General features: G+C 41.6%; 1 protein-coding gene across 4 annotated transcripts in view; it reads right to left on the bottom strand.

The window, feature by feature from the left end:
- Positions 1-27,309, bottom strand: part of GNAL (G protein subunit alpha L) — a 181,660-nt gene that overhangs the window by 131,305 nt on the left and 23,046 nt on the right. For all 4 annotated transcript variants that reach the window (XM_081873538.1, XM_081873539.1, XM_081873541.1 and 1 more), the window contains exon 3: positions 18,168-18,216. In XM_081873538.1, coding sequence (XP_081729664.1) covers positions 18,168-18,216 — 49 coding nt within the window. The remainder of the gene's footprint in view (positions 1-18,167; positions 18,217-27,309) is intronic.

Below are 27,309 nucleotides of genomic sequence, written 5' to 3'. Positions count from 1 at the left end.
AATTATTATAGAGGTTCTAGCGAACCTGTGCAAGCGTTACCGTTGCGAACTTAAAGGGGAATGTCTATAAACTCTGCTGATATTTTGGGAACTTGTTAGTACAAGTTGGATAAGGATATAATTAGTCAATATATCCTCTCCTGCACCCCAGAACATTCCCACAACAGGGCTGTGATTATGATTGATTTGATTTCTGACATGCCCCTCACCATAAATTCTTAGGACTGATTGCAACAATATAAAATTAATTTTTTTTTAAAAAAAAACAGTTTAAAACAAATTACAGTTAACACTTGAGCCTTAAGGCTTCAATTCTATACACTTGCTCCCGGGTATGCCCTACTAAACTTAAAGGTGCTTACTTATAAGTAGATCTGTTGTATAGGACTGTATTACACATGCCGTTTTGTTGAGGCACTGAATCTAGTCAGTGCGGGGCAGTTGGGCTATCATTAATTTATAACTAGAATTAGATTGCTGTTTGAATAATTAACCAGACTATCAGTTTAGTGGTTTCAGAATTTTTACGTGTTTTAGGAGAACTGTATTATGTCAGATTCAAACTTTTTAAGCCAATAAATTGTCTGAAAGTCCATTAGCTGTACCCATAATGATTTAATTTATGGAGGCAGATAGTTCCAGCATGAATATGAGAGAATTGCTAATATAGACTTGTCTGCTTAAATCAGCGGCCCCCAACCTTTTGGGATGTATTTGGAAATCTAAGAAACTGTAGTGGGTATCACAAAAATACCCATTTCTACAGAAGAAAAACTGGTGATATTCCCCCTCCAAAACAGGCAAACATACACCTACATGCACCCCAAACAAACACAAACAAGAAAAGACAGGAACTCTCCCCCAAGGCAATCCTCCTACCAAACTAAACAACCCCCCCCCCATTTTAAAAAAATATATGAAAATTGGGAGGGGTTGTGGCTTTGATGGGTGCTATGCTCAGGACCCCAGGTTTAAATTAATTAGACTAGAAAATAAATCAGATGTGATCACTGAGTGTGTTGGAAGTTTGGTACTGGCTGAGTAGAGGTGGCTTCAGCAGTCCTAAGATGTGCCCAAGTTAAATCTGTGAGTGTATAAATAGGTTGTCATTGATAGGAACTTTTTTTAGTCTGGCTTTGCAGGCTCCTTACAGTTCGATTCTATGCATGTATATTCAGTAAGGTTCAATGGGGCTTACTGAGTAGGTACAGGGTGGAAGCCTAAGTCACTCATGTTAGCTATGTCCACTGCTAGTGGATAAGGGTAGAGACAGAGGTGTCCACCCTCCATGATTAAAACCAAAAGATTAAGCTGACTAGCAATAATAAATGGATAATGAAGGAAGTCAATTTGGGGATATTAAGCTAGTCTCATGTTACTACAAGGTAACTACTTTATGAAAAGTAGTGAAGGCTGTAGGTGTCCTTTGTGTCTGAACTGCAGAAGGACAGAATCTGACATTGGGTGAAGGATTCAGCATCCTGTGAATCTCAGTATTCCTTCTTAAAAGAGCAGCTTCCTAGTGCCTAAAACTGAAAATCAATTTGAAAGTCTGTGGTCAATGCCTGAGCTGGATATCCACTGACCCAAGAGCACGACGTAAGTGCCCTGCATGGGCTCTTGCCACAGTTAGCAGTATCAGAAGAAACTGTGAAATAAGTAAGAAAATATATGTGCCATTTAGTTTGCTTTATTACAAAAAGCATACAACACCGAGGTTTTCTGAATGTGGAATTATTATTATTATTATTATTATTATTATTATTATTATTATTATCTCAATCTTGAAAGGTGCCTTAATTTAATTCAACACAAAGATATAGAATAGGCAAGGTGTTATCTTTCTCAAATGCTTGCAAGTGTTACTCACACACAAGCCTTCTTGTGTCTCAGCCTTTAGATTAACACTTCTCAACATGAGGCAATGTGAAGTTTATCCTGTAATTGTTGTTTATAGTTCCCCTAGGAAATACAGTATGTTATGAATGCATCTTGTGTTACACTGCACAGTATAGCTCCTCATAAGCAGGTGGTTTTAAGAATAAGTTCTTTGTGCTTTACATGTAGCTGCCTAAGCATTCCTTAAGGATATAAACATTTCCAGTATCAGAAACTGGGTCTGTTATTTGTATGCTGCAGGAGATAAGAGAATGTCAACATGAATTTCCAAATATTAGACCCGTCCTAAAAATATGCTCTAAAAACTTATCAGAAGCAGATGATTTTCTAGATATCGGTAACTTCTCAAACCATTATGTACTGGGAAGTTTGATATTGCTGCCTTAACAAAGAAAGCCCATTCTGCCTTTGCTTACAGAAAATGATTTCCTGAATTCTTTAGCATGCTATGATGCTTTGTGTGTGTGACTGTGTCTATGTGAAGAACTGTAAATCTTTCTCATTTTCTCTCAATGTAATATTTTTCAGCTTCTTAAATATTAATGCCTTTGGCAAATGCATTAGGATTCAAGCGATAAATCTAAGAACACATATAGATAGTTATCTCCAACATTAAAGTTAGACTGACAGTCTCCTGGGTATTGGAGAATGGCCATGTATATACATTATTTATATGAACTGTTATATGTCATTAAGTGCTAAACCCATTTTGTTTTACATTCTCCTGTGCTTCAGGAAGCAAGACACATATTAGACCTTTGCAAAGTATATTCCAGATCAATATGATAAAGCTTTAAAGAAAACTGCCTATGCATAGGTTGCTGACAAACCTACTAGAATATTTTTCATGAACTAAGGGGCTAGTTTAATTATTCTAGCATATTGACTCTTGCAAGGTCTGCTGTAACACTATACTTTGGAATTTGACTCTTTGAAAAAGACCTGATCAAGCAGTAATTTGTCATACATTAAAGTCTCCCATTTGCACAGTGTGCATGATCGGTTCTGAAGGAGTTTGGCTACAAAGATACTTTTCCAAACAAAGATACTTAATATCCATTTCAAGTTTTGACATGACCAGGGGAGGACTGGAATTTCATCAGCAACCAAGATGAGAAGTGAAACCAGGCCTGATTGCATCATCCTACACTGATGATAGTACTTTACTAGCCCTTCTTTGGGGTGCTAGTCTGGACCTTTTATGTGGTTTTATATTTATGGATCATGGTATTGGTGCAGCTGGCAAATGTTTGGTATAAAAGGCATCATGAACTATGACTCTGGTAGAGTTCCTGTCTCATACGTGACCTGGAAGAACAGCTAACATCTTGATCTTAATAGTTGCAGGAAAGATCAGAGCACTAATCCTTGTATTTACCAGAAAGATTTATTTATCAATTCCCTGTAAGCAGGAGCCAGGCTTCACACAGACAATGAATATATCTTTTAAGGTAAATTTATGATTCAGAAACTGTAAAGTTAAAGACATGGTCTTCTGAAAAATAAGGTCATATCTTCTTCACTTCAAATTTATCTCCCAGGAACACAATAGTAAACAAGAAGGAACAAATATAGTTCAAAGGATTTGGTATTGTGTCATTCACCCAGTAACCAAGCCCCACTCCCTTCTCTATAGAAGTTATCAACTATCACAGAAGGCACAGATCTCAAATCCCTGACCTTGTATTCCGCTTTCTCCAATGTTATGTATATTCCTCCTCTTCAGTATGTTCAGTATTATGTTACAGAATGCAAGTTAGAATATTGCATTCTGGATTGCAGTTCTAAAACTTTAAGATATCATAATTAGCAGAGAAAATTCTAATGCTTGTTACTGTAATTTAAAATAATTAAAAATGGCATTTTCTAAGTAAAATCAAGGGGTTTTAAAAAACATTTACAAATGGCGAGACATAAGTAGTTTGTGCTCAGTGCTCCAAAGGATGGTGAGTATCTCACTGCTTTTGTCATTGAAGCCAAACACCAGACTACAGTCACATGAGACTTGATTTCCATGACTTATTTTAAATTGAAATGCAGCCTTAGGAAGTTGCCAGTTTCAGGGGGCAATGGAAGGCACATGGGACCAGAACTGTCTCCTGGGCCATTTTGCCAACCGCAATTGCTTCTCCCCCAGCTTTTATATACTCTGTTGACTATAAACTGTAGTCATTCATAGTTTCAAGCAACTAACTTCTGTTAACCCCTAACATATGTGGCCTTAAAATATGAATATCTCCAGCTATCATATCACTGAGAAAGGGATGATAAGCAAAATATTCCCTTGGTGAAAAATGTAAATAACACATTATCCACATAGCATGCTATGAAGGCTGCTTTGGAGACTTTTATGATAAATTCATTGTATTCATAGGTAGCACAGAGATGAACCTAAAGTGAAATAACTTTCATTAGGCTGTAAAAAAAGTCCACAACAGTGACCTCAGGCCAAGTTAGAAATAGAACATATCCATTTTTACAAAGTATACCAGACTACAACTGACTGGAAAATAGAGTAGCACCATTCAGTGTCGGATATGACCAACTCTTATATGTCGAAGCTTTGAGCAGAAATTTGAACAGGGGGGAAGTTCTAATGGTTTTCAGTTGACTATCAGTAATAGCTGCAATAACAGCAGACTGTGAGGAATCAAGTTAACATTTTTTTCTCTTCATAATCCAAAAGTCTTGCACTTCTGCCAAATAATTTAGAAAAGAAAAAGGAGACTCCAGGAACTGCAGATTTGTGTAGCAATTTTTAAGGTTTTTTTAAAAAAAGTATTTTAAAGAACAGAAATTTAACTGTATATACTCCCACTCTGAATATAATGTTGGGATACTGCCAGGGAGACAAAGGCCATCATGCCCCCACGCCATCTCCGGACGATCCATCAACCTCCCGTAGAAACGCAGTATCAGTCAATTAGCGACACAAGCCTCAGAAATAGCTTGCCACATTCCAGGGACTGGTGCACGCTGTTTCAGCAGAGTTCGTACAACGAAAGATGCACTCAGGAGAGCATTATTTACAACTTTATTCAGCATTGGTCAGAACAAAGAAAAAACATGACTTCCTGCTTCGATGTCCAGACACAGAGAGAGAACGAAAGCTATGTACAAAAGAGAAACTTCCTGTGTGCCGGAAGTATGCACTCTGTGACTCACAAAGCCTGCTCCCTTTTAAGGTGGAACGGAAATATCCTAACATCCTCCCCCTTTCCGTGTAACCTGTAGTACCTGTGGTTCAACCCAATTGTAACCTCTGTACATAAACCTTAAGTTGTTCTCTGTTAACAACCTTAGACAACAGATCCGCAGGAATTTCATTTCCTGGCATGTAGGACACCTGAATGAGTCCTTTCTGAATAGACTCCCTTGCACGATGTAGCTTAATCTGCAAGTACTTGTTTCTTTGCTTGCAACTCTCTGAGTTCAGCAAAGCCAAACAGGATCTATTGTCTTGATACACTTGTATAGGACATTTTACAGAAACTCTGATGTCCTTAAACAGTTGCATCAACCATTCACAATCCATGAGTGAAAATGACAGAGCATTGAGTTCTGCTTCACAGGAACTTAGGCTTACTGTCGTCTGCTTCCTGCACAGCCAAACAGACAGTGGTTGTACATGTAGCATACTCCAGAAGTGCTTGTACCATCCGTGGTGTCACTTCCAAAACTAGCATCTGCAAAGATTTCAAGACCTCCAGTCTTCTGACTGGTGAACCTCAGCTTCTCCTCTGCAGCAATCTTGAGCATTAGCTGGATGCTATCATACTTGACAGTGGGTGAGTAGGTCTTGTGGTAATCCTGTCCTGGTACCTGTGAAAAACCTCTGGCAACCAATCTGGCTTTGTGTCTGACTACCTTGCCATTCTGGTCTGTCTTGGCCTTGAAGACCCATTTGCTGCCAACCAGTCTCGTTAGACACAGCAACACCATTGTCATCATAAGTTATACAGAATAAACCATCCATAAACTTTGCATGCAAAATGTCCTCTTTGCCTTTCCTGATGACACAGATGCTCTTCTTGAAGGAAATCTCAAAGCCATGCCCAGTCAGCTGTGGGACACTGAGCAAATTGTCTGCAGAATCTGGAACATAAAGTACATCTCTGATGGTAGTGTGCAGACTTGCCAGTCTCACATTCCCGACTCCTGCAATTCGCAATGTCTTTCCATCAGCCTGGTGGATCTCTCCATCTTGAGGCATGAAGGAGATAAACAGATGCTTGTTGTTGGCAATGTGCCTTGATGCGCCAGAAGCCACAACAAATCTGGTTTTGGCCTTTGGAGCAGCTTTTCCAGCAAGCAAAACCTTGTCTTCCACCGGCTTGGGCTGCTGCTTGCTCCCCTGCTCCTGGCCATCAAACTTGCCTTTGGCTTTTGGAGAAGCAGTGCCAGCAAACAAAGCCTTGTTTTTCCCTGGCTTGGGCTTTCCTCCCCCCCTCTGCTTCTGGCCATCTGCTGGCTTCTGTCTCTGTTTACTTCTGGCCTTCCGGCCACTGCAAATATGACCTTGGCTCTCATGGGAATCAGAGCTCTCAGCTGCCGACTCCTTGGCTCCCCCTGGAGGCTGGAATGCTGCCTGGGATGACATCACAGTCAGCTCCCCCTGCAGCTTGCAACCGGTGCCCTCGGCATCCCTGCAATCACTCTCATTCTGGGAAACAGCCAGGACCTCCGATGCTGTCAAACTCGGGGCTGGGATGACCGGCAGATGGGCTACTTTCAAAGCATTCCACATCTGACTTGCTGTGGTGTTGCCAGCCAGTGTTGATATTTCCTCCAGAGAGACGGATAAGACTATTACGTCTATAGCCCTTGAATCTTGGGCCTTCCATCTATCTGTCAGAGGAACTGGAGGGGCTTCACACACAGTATGCCACACTCCAAACTGTCGCAGCAAGCTCTCACAGCAACTTGCCCAAGTCTCATAAATGTGCCGATTTAACTTTGGCCACTGAGTGTCTTCAGAGGCTTGGAAAAACTCAATTCCAGGCTTTTACTTGAGCCATGAGTCTTTAGGCCTTCAAAAACTCCTTATCTCGGCAGCTCATAAATCACGAAGCCTCTGGCGCGGCTCCCAGGCTAATTAGCCAGCCGGACATCAAAGTCTCTCTGCCGCGGCAACAGAAAAGCCTTACTTTCGCTTTTCCCCACATACCTCACAGTCCTTCGCAGTCTTTACTCTCCTGTAAGTGACGTGAATCTGGGCCCATAACCTGTTGTTGGGATACTGCCAGGGAGACAAAGGCCATCATTCCCCCAAGCCGTCTCCGGATGATCCATCAACCTCCCGTAGAAACGCAGTATCAGTCAATTAGCGACACAAGCCTCAGAAATAGCTTGCCACATTCCAGGGACTGGTGCACGCTGTTTCAGCAGAGTTCGTACAACGAAAGATGCACTCAGGAGAGCATTATTTACAACTTTATTCAGCGTTGGTCAGAACAAAGAAAAAACATGACTTCCTGCTTCAATGTCCAGACACAGAGAGAGAACGAAAGCTATGTACAAAAGAGAAACTTCCTGTGTGCCGGAAGTACGCAGACTCTGTGACTCACAAAGCCTGCTCCCTTTTAAGGTGGAACGGAAATATCCTAACATATAATACAACAAGTTAGGCACATCTGAGTCCCAATGAAATAGAAGGAATTAAAAAGGACAGTTAATGCTTTGATTCCAGTGAAATCAGACTGCAGTCCTCCCCCTGCCCATATTTGCGGAGATAGTTCCACATGGTATGCATTTTGAATATTCCAAGCACATAGGTTAAGCATAACATAAAAACATAAGGAGAATTTTAGAGCACCATAGACTGATCCAGTCCAGCATCTTGTCATAACAGTGGGTCAACAGATGCCCACATGTGGGACCTAAGTGCAGGTTGTGCTGATCAAGGTTCCTGTAATTTGTGTTGCAAATGACTTTTGGAATTTGTATATAGAATACATGGTCATTGCACCTGAGTGGTGAACAATGTATTTATATTTATTTTAACACACAGAGTCAAATCTCAGGCACTGGCAGAGAGAGAGGAGTGCAGGGGGAGCGCACCGCCTCCGGCAGTGCGATCCTGGTAGGGTGCCATTGCGGCTGCCCCCCTGCCCCTGCTGGGCGCCACACCCCCACAGGTGGCGCACCACGCCCCCAGGATGCACATCACGCCCCCGGGATGCATGCCAGCCCCGCCCCCGCCTTCTCTATGCCCCTGGTGCCAGAGCATGAAGCTCCGCCACTGATCTCAGGTTCCATATTTTAAGAAGCTCTATTAAGGCCAAATGCACTTGTAAAGAGAGAGACATTTTAGTATCAGGTTTTTAAAAAACAAAACAAAACAAAACAAAACAAAACAGCAGCCCTATGTGCAACATATTACAATAGCCTAATCTGAAGATTACAATAAAATGGTCACTATGGCTAGGCTATGTCTGCCCAGGAGCAGTTGCAGTTGGTTTACCAGCAGACACAAGGTGCCTCACACCACAGGAGGCACCTGGGTCCAGGGTCATAATTGTATCTAACAGTACCCCAAACTAATTTTGAAGGAGGGCAGTCCTCAGTTATTCAATGTGGGTATCCAGGTAAGAGAGCTTATGTGCACAGCACTTCATTGCAAACGCTCCCCTCGAGAAAGGGGAATCTGCATGTAGAAGATTTCTTCTGCACACACATCTCCCTTGCTGAACGGAGGAGTCTGAGTAAAATTCATATAATGGCACTGGCATTCTGAAGGCCGTACAGTGGTACCTCAGGTTACATACGCTTCAGGTTACATACGCTTCAGGTTACAGACTCCGCTAACCCAGAAATAGTGCTTCAGGTTAAGAACTTTGCTTCAGGATGAGAACAGAAATCGTGCTCTGGCAGCGCGGCAGCAGCGGGAGGCACCATTAGCTAAAGTGGTGCTTCAGGTTAAGAACAGTTTCAGGTTAAGTATGGACCTCCGGAACGAATTAAGTATTTAACCTGAGGTACCACTGTACAATCTTTTAAAAGACACAATATATCGATTAACCTATGCCCAGTTGGCTAGTGCCTTTTGCACCCATCCTTACATCTTACTTGCTGAGGACTAGGCAAGAGCCCCAAGGTATGAAATGGTTATTTGCTCTAGTTCCGGTCTTCATGGGGAGGTGTCATTGTTTATGTTGCCAAAAAAGCACAACTCATGTGCAAGATCAAGGTATCAGCAGGCTTGGGGGAATCCTGAGGTTTGCAGAAGTAAAAAGATATTTAGGAGGAAAAACCCCTAAGAGGGAAAAGAACCCCTAAATAGAGGAATGGGGTATAGTGGCTAGAATCCTCAACAGAAAACACTCCACACTGCAAAATTTTGCTTCAGGACCCACGTGTTATAGATTTTACCCATCCTTTGAACATAATGCAAGGCTCTTAGTTCAATATAGGAACAAGACGGGAGAACACACTGCCTTTTTCCTATTGCAAAGATCCCAGTTTCTTCCTCCTCTGCTAATGTTCTGAGGATTGTTACAAGAAGATATGTTTTATGTCATTAGTATTTGCAGACCTTGCAGCTTGGGTGAATTAGATTGGAAGAATCACTTACAGTTACTGGCTTTATTGTCCTGGCCCTCCCGATCCAAGGAAGACACATTTTTGATAGTTAACTCTTTATCAACAAAAAACCCCACTTACAGCAGCTTCCACAGTGCTCCATATACAAACATCCATGCTTCTAGCCTCTAGGTAGTTGTCAACACGTTTAGGCCCTGTACAGTGGTACCTCTGGATGCGAACGGGATCCGTTCCAGAGCTCCGTTCGCATCCTGAGTAGAGCATAAAACGCGTCTGCGTGTGTTGCGTTTTGCCACTTCCGCGCATGCACGTGACATCATTTTGAGCGTCTGCGCATGCGCAAGCGGTGAATCCCGGAAGTAATGTGTTCCATTATTTCCGGGTCGCCGTGGAGCGTAACCTGAAAATGCTCAACCTGAAGCATATTTAACCCGAGGTATGACTATAGAGCAGTTGCAACAGGGAGACCCCGACCTCCAGCTGGTTTATATACCCTCCCCATATGCCTTCACATGCTATTCTTCTTGCTTCAAGTGCCTCCTGGCTCTAGGAAACAGAGGTGTGGAGGAAGGTGAGGAGTCTACTGACCCATCTGTTGGCTGAACAACCTCTTCCCATACACGCGCATCTGGCATGCCTTTCTTGGTCTAGCGGGTAGTGGCACTCTCTGTCAGCTTCCTCCTTCTTAGTCTCTGTTTGGCCTTTGCAGAACTAAGCAGGTTTGGGATGTGGTTTACCCACGCTATTAGCCACAATCCATATCTATCATGAACCTATCATCTTGTTTCATACTGCGTTTTTATGCATTTCCCTCAAGCCGCTTCAATCTGAATTGAGAAAAAGAATGAGGTAGCTTAGTAGGCTCTGCCTGTCATTGGCTGTGGCTCCACCTAGTGTTGGTCTCTTTGTCTTATGGCCTAACAGTTCCATCTGCCACTAAGCCTGACCCTCATGTAGCCCAGATGTTGTGCCACAATTGACAGAATTAACAAGAATCCTGCTCTCCACTGTGGTTGTGTTGAGGGAACGGACACCATAGGGGAAGTTATTTGGAAATGTTAGAGCTTACTAACATTACAAAACACTACACCATCAGGACTGGTGTCTAGTCTCAATTTAAAGTCCATTTCTCTCCAATGCATCCAGCACTGTCCTGTTCCCCTGCTGGTACGCCTGGAGTCCTGTCAGGGCAATGACATCTAACCTTGTATATTTTTTTGCTGGGGTAACCCTGTGGCTATAAGCACAAGGGGATATAGGAGCTATTCTACCATACTCCAAAGTGTCCACCAAGGATAAGATTATTCTATTGATGTAATATTTTGTTGTATTATTTGGAAGCCAAGTTCTGCTTGGGACTGTTACAAATATTATCTTGGTGGTTTTTTTTAGCGTAATGCATCTGTATATTTTTTAACTAAGGAGTCATTATATGTTTGTATTCTTATCACTTTGGTATTAGACAAAAACATGTTTCTTAGAGCAGATAAATGAAGACTTCACTTAAGATTTATTGATTGGCTCCTCTAAGCTATAATATCCGGCTACCCACTCTCCTATTGATTTTGAATGTTGTTAGTAATCACAAAGCTCAAGGTCAGAGCAATTCTATTTAGTTCCATAAGCAACAGCACTTGTGCTGAACATAGATATTTTTCTGGTGCATTCTGCCATTGTGGAACAAAAACAACTTAAGAATTAGCAAAGAGGTAGGTCGTTTGAAATGAAGATCACCTGAAGCAAACAGCATGTATCCCAGGTATATGAACATATGATTTAAAATGTTTTATCTAAACACCAAGGGCTTATTTAGCCAGTCAGGGAAAGCATACTCTCAGTTAAATTTTAACCTTATGCAATGGTCTCCAACACCCCAGACAGTGGATAGCAGATGAGAGGGTAACCATACCCACTGTCCTCTTTTTAAACAAAGAGTCAATATTTACTTATTATTTACCATTATAGACTAGACCCAATTTCATCTTGTTGGATCCCGGAATACTGAACACAACATAAATGCGTGTTTCATATGAGCGGGACCCATAGCCTTTAAGGGGGTGGGGAATTGAAGCTTCAGAAAACGGTTCATAAGAGATAATTGCAATGGTGCAGCAACATTGTCAGGGCAGGAGAATGGCGGCTTGTAAAGGCTATATGAGTGCTCCTTTATAGCTGGCGTTTGGGAGAAGGCAGTTTGTATCATTTGGCACCATTCATATTACAGGCATATAGCCATTAGGCTATTGCATTCCACATAGAAATCCTAGTAGCATTGAAATAGCAGTCAAGATGCTATATAAAATACAGCACATCAAGTGCTGGGAACATGTAATGCCTTTTCAATAGAAGCACAGCTTCAAGAGAAGACACCTGAGCATACTATGGTCTATTCTGGATATCAGTGAGCACTTGTGGTTTCTGCAGTGCAGCAGTTGGGTCTTGAAGGTGCTTTGAGTCCCTTCGAACTCTAGAGTTCTATGATTTAGGGTCCCGGGTTCTTTCCCAGTCCTATTGTAAGAGATCCTAGAACCTGGAGATGCCAGGGATTGAATCGGACTGAACAGTTTAAAGTTTGAACTGCATAAAACAAATGAGTAATAATGACACAGCTAGTGGTCTTAAAAACTGAACATGGGTAATGCATGGGTGGGACGTGGGTGGCGCTGTGGGTTAAACCACAGAGCCTAGGACTTGCCGGTTCGAATCCCCGCGACGGGGTGAGCTCCCATTGCTCGGTCCCTGCTCCTGCCCACCTAGCAGTTCAAAAGCACGTCAAAGTGCAAGTAGATAAATAGGTACCGCTTCAGTGGGAAGGTAAACGGCGTTTCCGTGCGCTGCTCTGGTTTGCCAGAAGCGGCTTAGTCATGCTGGCCACATGATCCGGAAGCTGTACGCCGGCTCCCTCGGCCAATAAAGCGAGATGAGCACCACAACCCCAGAGTCGGTCACAACTGGACCTAATGGTCAGGGGTCCCTTTACCTTTACCTAATGCATATTAGTTTGTTTTTTTTAAATGCAGCAGACTAAGATATGTTCATGCTGAATTGGTTCCATTCCCACCTTTTTATGGCTGATTCCTCAAAGCTATTTTAGTTGTAGCATGGTATGCATACCTTTCTCTTTGTCATTCCTGAAATGACTACTTCTATGCCTCAACAGGTATTGTTCCAAAGCATCACTAGAGGGTGCTGACATACTATGCTAAATGCTGAATGAGAAATTGGACTCAAGTACTGGAACACACCCAAGAGAAAAAATGATGCTTAATGTGTATTATACAAACAATAACTATGCCAGTTGCTCTTTACTAGTTGTACGGTAAAGTTTGAACCGAGGAGTCTCCTCTATTCCTGAGGGCTTCCTGTGTTATCTAGAACCCCAGTTTTGCAAGGTTCTAAATAAAGCAGATATAGGAGACTCCAGATGCCCACCAAATCATGGACAGTGACAGGCATAGGGACGCAAGAGCAGAACTTAGCTTAGTTCCAGCTTTCTTAGGTCAAGTGCAGCCTTTACATGTGAGCAGCATAGCCAAATATGGCTAGCACATTTCCATGGTGTTGAGAGGCATAGGAAGACAAGGGTACTTGTACATTTAATAGTTTTATAGAAGAAGAAATTTGAGTGGATGCATGTAGCTTCATAGCAACACTCTGTTTATGTTTAGTCAGAAACAAGTTCTGTACATTTAAATAGGGTTAGTACAGCCATTAGGAATTAATCAACCATAAAAAGGTGGGAATGGAACCAATTCAGCATGAACATATATTAGTAGATAGTCTTAGTCTGCTGCATTAATTAAATTTCTAATTTAAAAATATTTTTTTGGAGGGGGCATTTACAAGCAATATGCAGCTAAAAAGTCAACTTCTTGTAGATGGAAGTTTCAGCAGGAACAGGATCAAAACGTCAGGGTGCAATTCCTCATTATCATATCTGCGTAGAAATAGAAATAGACTTGTGCAAGCTCTCTTTGGCTTGTCCTAATATGCTACCACACATGGCATTCAACTTTTGGCATGCTGCTACTTATCCACATTTAAAGAGATTTTTATTGGCTTGCTATAAGCCTGAGTTTAGCACAAAGGAGATAAAATCAAAGAAATGGACGGTTCTTTTCGGGTAATCTAGCCAACCATCAGCACAGTGCAGGATTTGCAATGTGAGATGCAACTGCAGCAGCCCTGACAAACCTCTACTTAAATGCTGCTACTTCCTGAAGCAGTTAGTTCCACAGTCAAACTGCTTGAAGTTCCTCTTCATGTTTAGCCAAAATCCATTTCCCAGCAATTTCCACCCATTTGTAGTGGAACCAGAAAAACTGCAGAAGAGGGGTGTGTGAGAGAGATGGAAAACCAAGGTTGTGATATAGATTGAGGGTGATGTCAGGACATCTGCTTGTCATATGGCAACATGGTCCAATGAGTCATATGCATGAATTCCTTCTTGTGTATGGCCAGTCATTTCCTCTTTGCCTCAGTTTTCCATGTGCAGTGACACACATTTTGTAATGCATGCAAAATTGTCAAGACTGTGCATGGAAAAGGTAAGGGGAAGAGCAGGAGATGTCTAGTTCTCAGACTTCCCCAGATCAGGCCATAGGTCTTCTGAATGAGATGGCCCATTTGATAAATGGTTTGATAAATAAATATCTTTTAAAATTAACTCTGGGTCTTTACTTTGTTTAATTCTGTATCCTTATTCCATTAAAAGATTTGCATTTTCCCATGCTTTCTGAAGAGAGGAACTTCATGCAAAAAGATTGAGTTTTACGCAATACACAGACTTAATCACAGTTACTTCCCTGAAGGCAGCATAAAAATAAAATAAACAGTCCCACTGAATTCAATGAAACCCATTTGCAGGAAAGTGTGTTTAGTATTAGAGCCTTACAGGACAGCACTATATATGTCTACTCAGAAGCAAATGTCAGTTGGTAGAACATGAGACTCTTAATTTCAGGGTTGTGGGTTCAAGCCCCACGTTGGGCAAAAGATTCTTGCGTTGCAGGGGGTTGAACTAGATGACCCTCATGGTCCCTTCCAACTTTACAATGATTCTAGGTCCTGTTAGGTTCAATGGGATCTGCTCCTTGGTAAGTAGATATAAAACTATAGGTTGCAGTGTGATCCTATACATATCTGTTCAAAGGTAAGTCCCACTGAGTTCAATGGGCCGTGTTCCCAGGTACATGTGCCTAGGATTGTAGCCAAAGCACAGTCAAAGAGACTATATTTCAGGGATTCTTCTAAGATTTAAACACTTTTTTGGGTGTAGCACAGAAGTAATGGATTCATAATGGAGTGACTTGACACTAACAATGCTGCTTAAGCTTAAGTTAACATATATGTATAATGATAAAAGGAACAAGTTGGGATTTGTAAAGGCACAGGCATCTACGTATATGAAAGAAATTAGTATGGATAAAATTAACAAACACATGTAATGGAAATGTCTGGTTATACAGATCTTGCAATGAGATCCATATGGTGAATCCTTTATGTTTGCACGCATGGTTTCCTACTTAACTTGCTCCAAGGAGGTGCTATGGTATGTTGAAATTGATTTCATTGCTGGATTTGAGTTTTAGCATGGCGTTTCTCATACATTTATGACATCCCTCTCCTTTTCTAAGATTACAGTTACATGCTCTAAATCATATCTCACTGGATATTCCAGCTTGATCCTAAACATATTGTACTGCCTCAGCTCTTATCCAGCTGTGTTGCTTTAGACAGAGATCCCTTGTTCCACCTCCTGTTATGGGAAGCCTTGAGCCATGATTGTTTATTGGTCTGTTATCAGTATATGACACATCAAATTGATGCAGCTCCCTCTCCTGGTGTTCCATCATCCCAAGGGAAGAGGTTCTGCATCCCAAAGAGAGACATTGCCTTTTCAAGTTGCAGACATGCTTATACTAACATAAGCCTACATGAGTAGCTATTGAACAGTGTATTTTGTAGATAATATGTCTGTATGTTTGACTATGGTGGCTAGTATAACCCATAAAATGTCTATGAGACTAGAGCAAACTGAGTCTATAGTCAGTGGACACAGCTGACTATAAACATGGACAGGGACTGTGAATGGGCAGTTAAACTGGTGTTGTGTATGAAGGATCTAGGGTGGCTCATCTCACAAGGATACGCTTCAGTTCCGCAACCACTGATATTCATTATCATCTTATCTCAGATCCATAATGCTTGTTTCGACCTAGCTGGCTCTTTAGTAGTTAAATAAGTGATCCTCAATGATCAGACCTGCTTCTGCCTCTCTTCTTAGCCATACATGCATACACAACAGTATTGTACTACATCAGACTATATTATTGCTGGTATAAGAGTGCTTACCTATGCCAAAGCATGAGTGTGATGCCATAGATAAGATAAGATGGCTAGGGCAGTGTCTGAACTTGTAAAACGCTGCAGCAATTGTACTGATTATGAGCATTTTCTCTGTGCACAATTTTCAGTGCACAATTTTATTGTTTCTCTTTGCAAATCTAATCCACAATACAGTTTTGAGGCAGTTATAATTGATTTAAATGAAATATCTGTCTTCTGCGATTGATAATGAGACATAAAACACTGCTCAGTTTGAAAAATGATGGTCTGCATATTGCAGTGCTTACTTTTTAAATTAATTTCTCTGAATCAACATTGCAATGCTACTGTATTCTGTATTATCTATTGTTTCAAGATGAATGTGTGGCATGGAATTTAATACAAGCACTACCTATTCAAATTTAAATTTAGGCATTACTATTCTGTTTAATGAAAAATGAACAGATGTGTAAATGTTATATTGAGTTGGTCTTGATTAATGGTGTTAAGAACAATTTTTTAACCAAAAATAATCAAATTCAGTTTTATACACATTATTGGTTTCATGGCATCAGCATACATCTGTCGGGACAGGGAAGACTGACAATAGTACCACAACCTAACTTGGGAAAAGGATGAGACCAGGAAATATTGGGCAATGTAAAATCTTGTACATGTACAGTACTGAGCATGAAGAGATGAGCAATGGGGGTTGTATTTGGAACCTTTCTGAAATGACATGATAAGCATTCAGTAAACTATAAAACAGATTCAGTGTCAGAATAATTTTGAGAAGGGAAAGCAATGTAAAAGAAACCTAAGGGGCTGGACACATTCTGCAGCTTACAAGCATGATGAGGACTGAGTTTACTGTAAAATGCTGATTCTATGTTTTCAAAACGGTGCATCCAAGATTGATTTTTTTAATGTGTAGAGCAATCCTATAAAAAAACTGGTTTCCCGAAATATGAGGAACATTGCATTTTGCAAGAGAAGTGATTTTATCTACTGAATATGACATGCATACACAAATATTTTCTACAAAATATCACAGTAATAGGCAAGATTATGTCATTGTTGATTTTCCTACCCTTTTCTTAAAAGGGTATATACAGTGGTACCTTGGGTTATGAACAGCCTAGTTAATGAACTTTTTGGATTAGGAACACTTCAAACCCGGAAATGAGTGTTCCGGGTTGGGTATTGTTTTTGGTATATGAACGTACTCCATTTGGGGGTGCACTTCTGTTTTGAGTGCCACACTTCCGTTGTCTGGCAGCAGAGAAGGGGGTCACCAAGGCATTTCCTGCAGCCGCGAGGAAGGAAAGCTGTGCGCCCACCAGCCATATGGTAGGTGGGCTCACAACTCTCCTCCATGCAGCTGAGGGAGGAGAGCAATCCCCGCAGAGGCTTGGGAGGGAAGCTGCATGCCCGCCAGCCATCTGGTTGGTGGGTGCACAACCCCCCACCATGCCACTGCGGGAGGCGCGCACTCTAGGAAGCATTTCCCACAGCGGGCGGGGGAGCGGGATCTGTGCAGATCCCAGTTCAGCTACTGATTGATTGTGTGACTGCGGAAATGGATAAAAGCCCCCCATCCAAACAGTGACTATCATCAGTACAGGTAAGATTTATTATTATTATTATTATTATTATTATTATTATTATTATTATTATTATTCTCATCTACAATACTGTTTTATTTATTTTATAGTACTGTACATTGATTATTGCTTTCATTTTATGGTCTTGTTAGATAGTAAAATTCATGTAAAATTGCTGATTTAGGGGTTGTTTTTAAAAGTCTGGAATGGATTAATCCATTTTGCATTACTTTCTATGGGAAAGCGCACCTTGGTTTAAGAACGCTTTGGTTTAAGAACGGACTTCCGAAACGGATTAAGTTCGAAAACCAAGGTACCACTGTATATGCAATATATTTAAAAACTATGCCCTATAGACAAAACCGAAAGCCAATACAAATTAAAAATGCTACATGAGATTATGTTATATCATAGACATTTTTTGTTGTACCATGATGTGGTGATGTAGCTACATTTTTTTTTGACAGGGAGGGTCTACAAACTTACTGTAGCAATGGCTACAATACCAGCAGTAAGTGGAGAGTAGCCTATCTCTAGTATACAAGACCATACTAGCAGTAAATGGAGAGTAACCTACACATGATACATGGGGACTATAGCAAATAGCATGGTTAATACTGCAACCAAAACCCCCAGTAAGTATGCCATCTTTGAAGGAGGATAAAACAATGCTTGGTGAAGGGAGAATCCATTTTGACCTGATAGTTCTCTAGTGAAAAACACGATGGGTAAAACTCTTTGTTAAACTTTTTAAATGTGAGCTGAAAAGTTACATAAATTAGATACTGCACTTACCAAGCTGAACTTTTCCCTCAGTTGAATGTAAAGGTAATTTATGATACCCCTGTAAATGGAAAATAAGCAAAACCTATGAATGCTCTCCTGCTTTTCTTCCCACCACCATTCTGGTTTTATTTTAGTTTGTTTCTTTGTTGCTATTGTTGTTTTCATATAAACAACCTCTGCAATGCAATTAAATATAAATTTTTAAAAGTGAGCTGATAAGTTTTTAAAATAAATGCGGTCGTGTTGTTTTGCCTGCCCTGCACAATAGCTTACCCGAGACAGGGATCTTTTTCTGTGGGTCATAGGAGCAAACTCATAGGGGCCAAGGGGGCTTTGCCCTCCCATGAAATATTTGAGGGGACCTTGCCCTCCCAAAGTTGATGGGCATTGCCATTCAAATGGTATTCCTGCATCATGTCATTATATGGGTGGGGCTTACCCGCCTATTTTTTTCAAGTTGGCATCCCTGCTGCGCAGTGCTATTTTTCTAGAAAAAGAGGTGCCAGAACTCACCATGAAGGCCTCCACTGTTCTCTTATAATGGCAATGGTGCCTACCTGAGAGGTGCCACCTGAGAGGTGTTCACAAAGTTCTCCAAGACTTTTGCACAAGCCCTTATAATGTCTGGTTTATACTTTAAGAAGAAGGAAGGATTAGGAACACAAGGCCTTGCCTCAGATGCCAATAACTGCCAAACTTTCCAGCATATATTAAGCTGTGAAGGCACAATATACTTTGTTATCTAGTGTGTTTGGGAGAAAAAACATTCAAAACACAATTTCCCTTTAATTCCAAGGGCACACAGCCAACGTAAGAAGATTTATATGCTCTCCTTGTGGTGCTCTGTCAAGCTTCACGTAGCCAACTGCTTTCTTTTGTGGTCTTTGTATAGGCGGAGAAAAAAAGTGTAACAAGCATGTTCAACGCAAGGGAATGGGAGTGACGACTGTTTTCTAGTGATACTTGTTAGAAGTGAAATATTTTTAAAGAATGCCCTAGAGATCAGTTGGAGTGCAAATTTCCTCTAGTCGTGATATCCTGCTGCAATATCCCTTGATTCCGGTAGATGTAAATTTGTTCATCATCACTCTGTAAACACTCAAGGGGGTGCAGGGCTCACACACTTCCAGATGTTGAACAATAAATCCCATGCTTTTCTTTATGTTATTCCTTCTTTGTCTTCAAGCCAATAAGGGTTGCAGGTATTCCATTTAAAGTGCATATATATGGATGCAGGTGGTGCTGTGGGTTAAACCACTGTGCCGCTTGGGCTTGCCGATCGAAAGGTCGGCAGTTTGAATTCCCACGACGGGGTGAGCTTCCATTGTTTGGTCCCAGCTCCTGCTAACCTAGCAGTTTGAAAGCACACAGTGCAAGTAGATAAATAGGTACTGGTCCAGTGGGAAGGTAAACGGCATTTCCATACGCTGCTCTGGTTTTGCCAGAAGTGGTTTAGTCATGCTAGCCACATGACCCGGAAAAACTGTCTGCGGAAGTGGACAAATGCCAGCTCCCTCGGCCTTTAAAGTGAGATGAGCGCCGCAACCCCAGAGTCATTCGCAACTGGACTTGATTGTCAGGGGTCCCTTTACCTTTACCTTTTTATATGTTTTCTTATTTTCTAAAGGCAAATTTCTGGTCCTTAATGTTGCAAGGATAGGTATGAGTGAGCATAGGCAATGTCTGATTTTAAAAGCCCTAAGGGGACTAATGTACCATTGCTTAAAGGTAAAGGTAAAGGGACCCCTGACCATTAGGTCCAGTCGTGACCGACTCTGGGGTTGCGGCGCTCATCTCGCTTTATTGGCCGAGGGAGCCAGTGTACAGCTTCCGGGTCATGTGGCCAGCATGACTAAGTCGCTTCTGGTGAACCAGAGCAGCGCACGGAAACGCCGTTTACCTTCCTCCCGGAGCGGTACCTATTTATCTACTTTCACTTTGACATGCTTTTGAACTGCTGGGTTGGCAGGAGCAGGGACCGAGCAACGGGAGCTCACCCCATCACGGGGATTTGAACCGCCGACCTTCTGATCAGCAAGTCCTAGGCTCTGTGGTTTAACCCACAGCGTCACCCGCATCCCTTGTACCATTGCTTACCAGTCCTTAAATGGCTACTGCCAATTTCCAGGCACACTTCAAAGTGCTGATGCTTACCCATATATTCCTAAATGACTTAGCACCTGAATACTTAAAGGACTGACTTCTATCACCTAAACTTGCCCAAACACTGTGATCACTTCCAGACAACCTGAATTGAATGCTCATCCTGATTTGTTTGTACAAAGTTTGTGGGGTTGTTAGATGACAGCAGCTGTTTATTGAGCATTCATTCTGATTTGTTTGCAGGGAGGCTATACAACACCACATCAAGCAATTGTTATCCCACACTTTCCAGTGCATTTCTCTGTCACTTTCCTTATTGCAAAAAGTCTGATTTGGGGATATGGGTGTGGAGTGGATTTGTTGCACAAGAGCTCCAAATCAACCTAAATTCTCTTGAATATGATTGATTCCCATCGGAAAACAGCAGTGGCCTGAAAGCATCCTGTGTCTGTCATTTAAAGCTTTCCTCTGGATGCCCCATATAGTTGAAGTGGGGATGACAGCCAGAGCAAGGGGCTTCTCAGACATAGCTCTTTATTTGTGGAATGCTGGGCCCAAGAAGGCTTGCCTGATGCCAAGTGTGATGTCATTCTGGTGCCAGGCAAAGACATGATTATTTGCCCAGGCATTCCAGCAGCTAACGTGAGCTGGTATATAATTGCTTAATCTATTCTGCTGACATTTTCCTGCAGAATTATGAGCTGCTGCTTTCCTTTGTGTTTCATTTTAACTGTGATTTTATTTTGATGCTGATATTTTTGCTCTATGCTGCCCTATATGCTGCCCTGATACTGAAGGGCAGCTTCCCACCCTGCTACCCTTTTAAACAAACATAATAAAATAATATTTACACCATCTTTCCCCAGTATTCCCCTGCACTCATAAGAACATGGGGAAGCCAGCTGTTTAGCACCAAGGGACTGAACTAGAAAATTGGAAAGGAACTTCAGACTCCAAAGCCAACACAGGTCCTGCAGTTCCCCCCGATTGTTTGTGAAAAGGCAAGGGACAATTGTTTGGCCTGCAGAGGTTATGTACATGGGCACAGCCAGGGAGGGCAGGGAGGGGCAGCTGCCCCCCTCCCCATCAAGTAAAACAATAGAAATACTTAACTAACTGACCAATCATGTCAGTTCTGCCCCCCCCCAACAAAAATCCTGGCTACACCCATGTTTATGTATTGAATGCATATCCACTGCGTTTCAGGCTGCTGACCCAGAGTCCTGGCTTTCCTGTAGTTTAACAGTCCCATTTAAAACCACATTTTAAGAAACAAAATTTCCTCCTTTGTTTACTGGGTAAGAATACAGGTTTAAAAGCTTAGGAAAATGGTTATTTTTTTTTAAAAAAAAATTGTAGTACCCTTCAGCAGCCATGGGATAACTTACAGCTCTATAGAGCACTGTGCCAGAGTCTCATAGTTATGCATAGGGATAAAGGTTTGTTTTTCCTGTGAGCCTATATGGGATTGTTGGCCCAAGCCCGAACATCTGGCAGAAGCAGCAAATGCTATAGTTCTGGATGAAAATCAAGGCCTAAGCAAGAACCCACAGAGCATACTGTAGATTCCTGGTTACTGTTGCTGGCAGCCGCTGGGTCTCATTTTATTTCACTAAAACCTAAAACTATTCCAGCAATAATCCAATACCTCCTCTCTCTGCCACATATATTCACCCTGGGATTTAACACAAACTCTTTGCCCACACAGAACTGCATTTGCCTTGCCGTTTTGCATGGAGCGTCAATTTTTCTTAATCCTGAGCCTTTGTAGATCATAGCTCAGGTGACATACCTAATATTAAGTTTTTGTATTAGACCAGTGAGTTTTGATTAAACTTGATTAAATGTTTGGCAGAGCACAGGGATATTAGAGGGACAATTCAGGGATTTTTGACAGTGCCAAATGTATTTCTTTAGTTTTCTTAACTCTTCACTCTAAGGTTCTTCTAAAAATTAAAATAGCTTTAGGTACAGCTAGCAATAGCAAACTGAATAAAAGGTTTTCTATAATTCTACACTAACAGTGCAGCCTTTTATGCATCTGCTCAGAGGTAAACCCATGAAGTTCATTGAGACTTATTCCAGGTAAGTGTATATAGGATTGCAGCCTTAAACTGAATATTTTATAGGGAAATAAGTGTATATTAGGACTGCAGCCTTAAAATGAGTATTTTATAGGGAAATGTAAGATGACTGGATAAAAAAGCAAATGTGTAAAATTTTTTAAAAAACTTTTCACCAAAGAATGTTTGTAAAGTCAGTAATCCAATCGTCACCATGGTGAACATTTCATCAGGGGTGAAGGAAGGCGTCGTGACACCCTGGGTAGGCGTCGTTACGTAGGACGCATGTGCGGTGTCACTATGTAGGACACACGCGCTGTACGTAGCGATGCCGCACATGAGCTGTATAGCGGTTTTCCGCCGGCACCGCTCCAGAGCCGTACGGAGGGTGCCGGGATCCCTCCATCGCCGCTACAGCCGCGAGCAGAGGATCCCGGCACCATCCGTATGCCTTTGGAGCGGCGCCAGCGGAAAACCGCTATACAGCGTATGTGCGCCGTCGCTACGTTCAGCCCATGCATGTGATGCCGCACATGCGCTGTGCTTAACGGTTTGCCACCAGCGCTGGGATCTTCTGCTCATGGCTGCAGCCACGAACGGAGGATCCTCCACATGTGGCTGCGGTGGCGCGATGGCTGCTCGTGCTGCCGCGAGCCCCCGCAGGGTGACTTCTTGTCACTCCCACAGACATGGAACCCAGGGCGCACCTCCCCCGATCCCCCGTAGCGACGCCACTGCATTTCATGAATGTCAGTGCACTTAGTTAATCGTAACAAAATCACATGAAGCACTGTAGTGCTTGACTAGTCTGTATGGAATACTTCATCTTTTATTTATTTCCATTTCAATACCAAACAGTCCCTGCAACTTAGGACAAGCCATAGAAAAGAAGTAAATCATCACCATAATCAGCATCACCAGCAGAACAAAATGCCAACTTAAAAATACATCATATAAAAACTGGCTAAAATCACAACACACATTCTTGCTCCCAGCCATTAGGGATGGTATAGTTGCAGGCACTATACTGAGACTGACACTAGCATCTTAAAAAACAAACAAACCACCACACACACCCTAAATACCAGTGTTACTACAAACTGCCTTACTGTTTTGCCTTGGCAAGTATTAATGTAATTTTTTTGTTTATTAGCAGAATTAATAGATTTTGGGGGATGCCAGCCCATGCCAGTTTCCTGTAAGATGAAGGGTTGGCAACCTGTGGCCCTCCAGATGTTGCTGGACTTCAACTCCCATCAGCCCCAGAGCATGGCATGGAGTCAGGGATGATGGTAGTTATAGTCCAACAATGTCTGGCAGGCGAGAGGTTCCCCATGTCTCTCTTAGAGCAAAGGAGTGCCTTTTCAGTTTCTTATCTGCAAATAACTGTCAGCACTAAATAAAAGGAGCATTATAAAATGGATCAAATTTTTATATTTATTTTGTTAAAAAATATTATTAACAATAGTTTAGACAAGACTATCTCTGCATGTGCTCACTGCAACTTTCTAAGGCTGAACTAAGACCATCTATTGAAATTTAATGGGTACAGTGACTGAAATACCTTTAATTTTATTTCTGAAATAAGCAGGAGCCAGAGCTGCCATGGAAGTCAAGTTGAAAGTGATATTCGGGTGCCATTATGCCTTTTAGCAGATGTTGGCTTCCTGTCCATCAGCCTGGCTTGCCTTATTCTCTCCTAGCTTTCATCTATCACTGATAGTCATTCCTGACATTCCCCTTCCATTACTTCAAAGATCAATAGGCACATGGTCTGCTTACTGCTACTTAATATATACAGTATTCCAAACTATTCCACCATAAATTGGATAAATAATGTTTTGCAATTATTGGGTTGCAAGAACCCCTCCACACAACTATCAAATTTTTTATTTTTTATTTTTAAGCAACTTTCTTGTACTGAGAAACTAATCACAGAATTTTCTAATCAAAATTCAAACTCTGATATAGCGGAAGGTGTCATATTACATATATAGCCTTGCAAACTCTGTCCTATCTCATGAAGAACATTAGAGTCAAATTTGGATGAGTGCTAAGGAGGAGAATTGACTGAGAAAGCAGAGTATCAAACTATTGAAAATATAATCCCATTTGCAAATAAATTTGGCATATCAAATAATTACTGGAACGCATGGTCACCAGTGCTTGATTTGTGGATCGTCTGTCACAAAAGGTAGTACTATAAGGTACAATGCAGAATTTTGTGCTAATATTTTTTATTTTAAAATATAATATGAAAATTCTTAGCAGATATGGCTTGATCTATAGCAGGACTTCTCAATATCTTCATATGTTGTTCAGGTTGGATCTGGCCTGCAAGCTGTCACTTGCCATCCCACATGTATAGCATCCGCACTGTCAATTGTTTTTCAGCCAGAACTCACCAGAACTCAGTGCTGGCACCTCTCAGATGGGTGCCATTGCCATGCTAAAGGAACGAGGAAGGTGTTCATGGTGAGTTCCAGCACCTCCTTTTCTAGAAAAGTAGCACTGGGTAGAATGGAATGATCTAGTCACAATGATGCACTGTTGTCATACTATTTTCAGTGCAAAAGGTAAGGACGTCCACTGTTCTATCAATGGGTTTTGGAAGTTTAGTTTTGGATGAATTGTACCCTATGTGTGTTTATATTCACACTCTCTTATCCTTCAACAAAAAATAAATAGTCCACTCTGCCTGGTATGAAACTGCTCTCTTAGCAAAGGCAAAAGAGTATCAGAGCACATGACTGAGAAACAGGTGCCCTTTAGCTGATCTAGCAAATAATTCAGTCAGTGCTTGCATTAAAACAATTCCCTCTTGGAGTACTGGGTTACCATCTCACTGCTGGATGCCCACAGATAAAGTCAGTACTGGCATCAGTCCTGACAAAAAGTGCTAAGAATGATAAGTCTTTCAATTAAAAACCCATAAGGGGTCAAGATTTTACATAGGAAGAATAAAATGCAAAAATAGAGAAGAATTTAGAAAACCATTAGAAGGGGTTGAGGGAAGTCTTAGGCTGTGATAGCCAAAGATTTGTTATGATATTATGAAGTTGTTATGTTGGAAAATTTGTGCAAAAAACCAATATTAAATAATAATAATTTTAAGTTCCAAGTCACATTGCACGTTGCTGTAAATAAAGATTATTGTTTCAATCCTTAAAAAAAAAAGAATTTACAGAGGAAGAGGAAGATAAACATTTGTTTCACAATGTTTGGGAAGTGAAAAAGCTGTTTGTATTTTTTTTAAAAAAAAACAATTTGTGAATCTTCAATTTTTCACAAATGTGTGAAACCAATTGCTTATGGGCCACTTTTCAGTGACTACATGCTTCTGTATTCTTGCATATTATTTCAAATTCAGCCAGATACTTTTCAAGTGGTGGTTATATAGTGAAAATTACACAGAGCATTTAACTGGCAGGTCTCCATTCTCTTCCTGATGTCATCACCCATGGACCTTAGTGGGTTTCTACAGTTTGGCCAAAGATTAGACGTTAAATATTTAATGTAGAAAGAAAAGCAATTCAGAAATACTTGGAAACAGTCTTGTACCTTATGGCAATTATGATCTCCCTGAGCTCCCCTTAAACAAAGAGCTTTGTTCTTCTAAAGCAATTACCAGAAGTTAAAAAAAAGTTACAATGCCAGTAAGACATTCAAATGGCACATCTGCAAAATGGGTTTCTTTCAGGTTCAATCAGCATGCAGATGGCTTGCTACTCTACATGGGTTTCACACTATAAAAAGGATATGGCTTCTTAAAAGATATGAAGCCTATGGCGATCTGAAAGTTAGTTCAAAATCACATTTGCCAAACAGCAGGAAAACAAGTGAAAATCAAAAGTGTGTGATCTCATGCTTAATCCATGGGTATAATCATAGGCTTGTCACTAAAATATAGAGCTACCCTATCTAAAATGTACAGGCTAGCTGTGTCCCATAGGCTCCAGTGTGTACACTGGCCAAGTCCCTGCTGCAGCTGATGCATGATTGGTGTCAGTCTGAAAGGGGCATGTACATATATGGATCCTGTGCATTGGTAACCTTCTACGGCGACAGAAATCATGAATGGAGCACATACAATCATACATATATAGGTCCCCTTCTAGCTGATGCCGACACAGCCAGGGTTGAGTGTGTGTACGCTATGGCATTTTGGGTATGGGGATAGGCCAGTGGTGTAGCGTGGGGGGTGCAGGGGGGGCAGGCCGCACCGGGCGCAACATCTGGGGGGGGGCGCGCTCGCACTCGCAGCTCTCTGCCCCTACCTGGCTCACTCACTCTCACTGCTGTGCGAATCCGATCCGAGCCGCCGGGTCGCCGCCCACTGTGGGGGGGGGTGCCAGGCGTGCGGGTTAGGGGGCGCAAATTACTTGCCTTGCCCCGGGTGCTGACAACCCACGCTACGCCACTGGGATAGGCAGTGTCTTCACAGGTGCCAACTCAGGGGAGTACAATCAGTGTGGCAAGTATGGGTGGTGAACTACCAGAAAAAGATTTGCTTCCATTATGGGCTGAGTGTGTTTAGCTGCTCAGCTCCAATCCTTTGCTTCAGAACAGCTGTTGCTTAGCTGGCTGTGGCCAAAGGGAGACAGAGGAGGACAGGAAATTCTGCCTGAATTATCCTGACACCATATGACATAATGTCATTTTTTCCCCTACTGCTATGCTTAAATGCAACTGTGTTGTGCAAATCTTTTCTAAACCACTTTGAGAGCCTCTTCAGGCTATAAAGCGGGGCATAAATATTTTATATAAATAAATGTGGGACAGCAGAATAGTTATCCAGACATGATCCCATTCAATCTCACCTTTCAATTTATCTGCATTCTGGGGGAATGTGTTTCGTGCTCATTGGTACTGAATACTTGAGTAGGGTTTCCATAAGGAAACCCATATCCTCTAATGTGTAGAGTTAGACACAGGTATGTACTCTTTCTCCAGTATTTATAAATGCTTCATCAAGAGTTGGGATT

Source organism: Podarcis erhardii (assembly GCF_964252035.2).
Source record: "Podarcis erhardii genome assembly, chromosome: 8".
Taxonomy (NCBI): Eukaryota; Metazoa; Chordata; class Lepidosauria; order Squamata; family Lacertidae; genus Podarcis; species Podarcis erhardii.
Note: the sequence above shows the minus strand (reverse complement) of the source record. Positions and strands in the feature narration are given on the sequence as shown.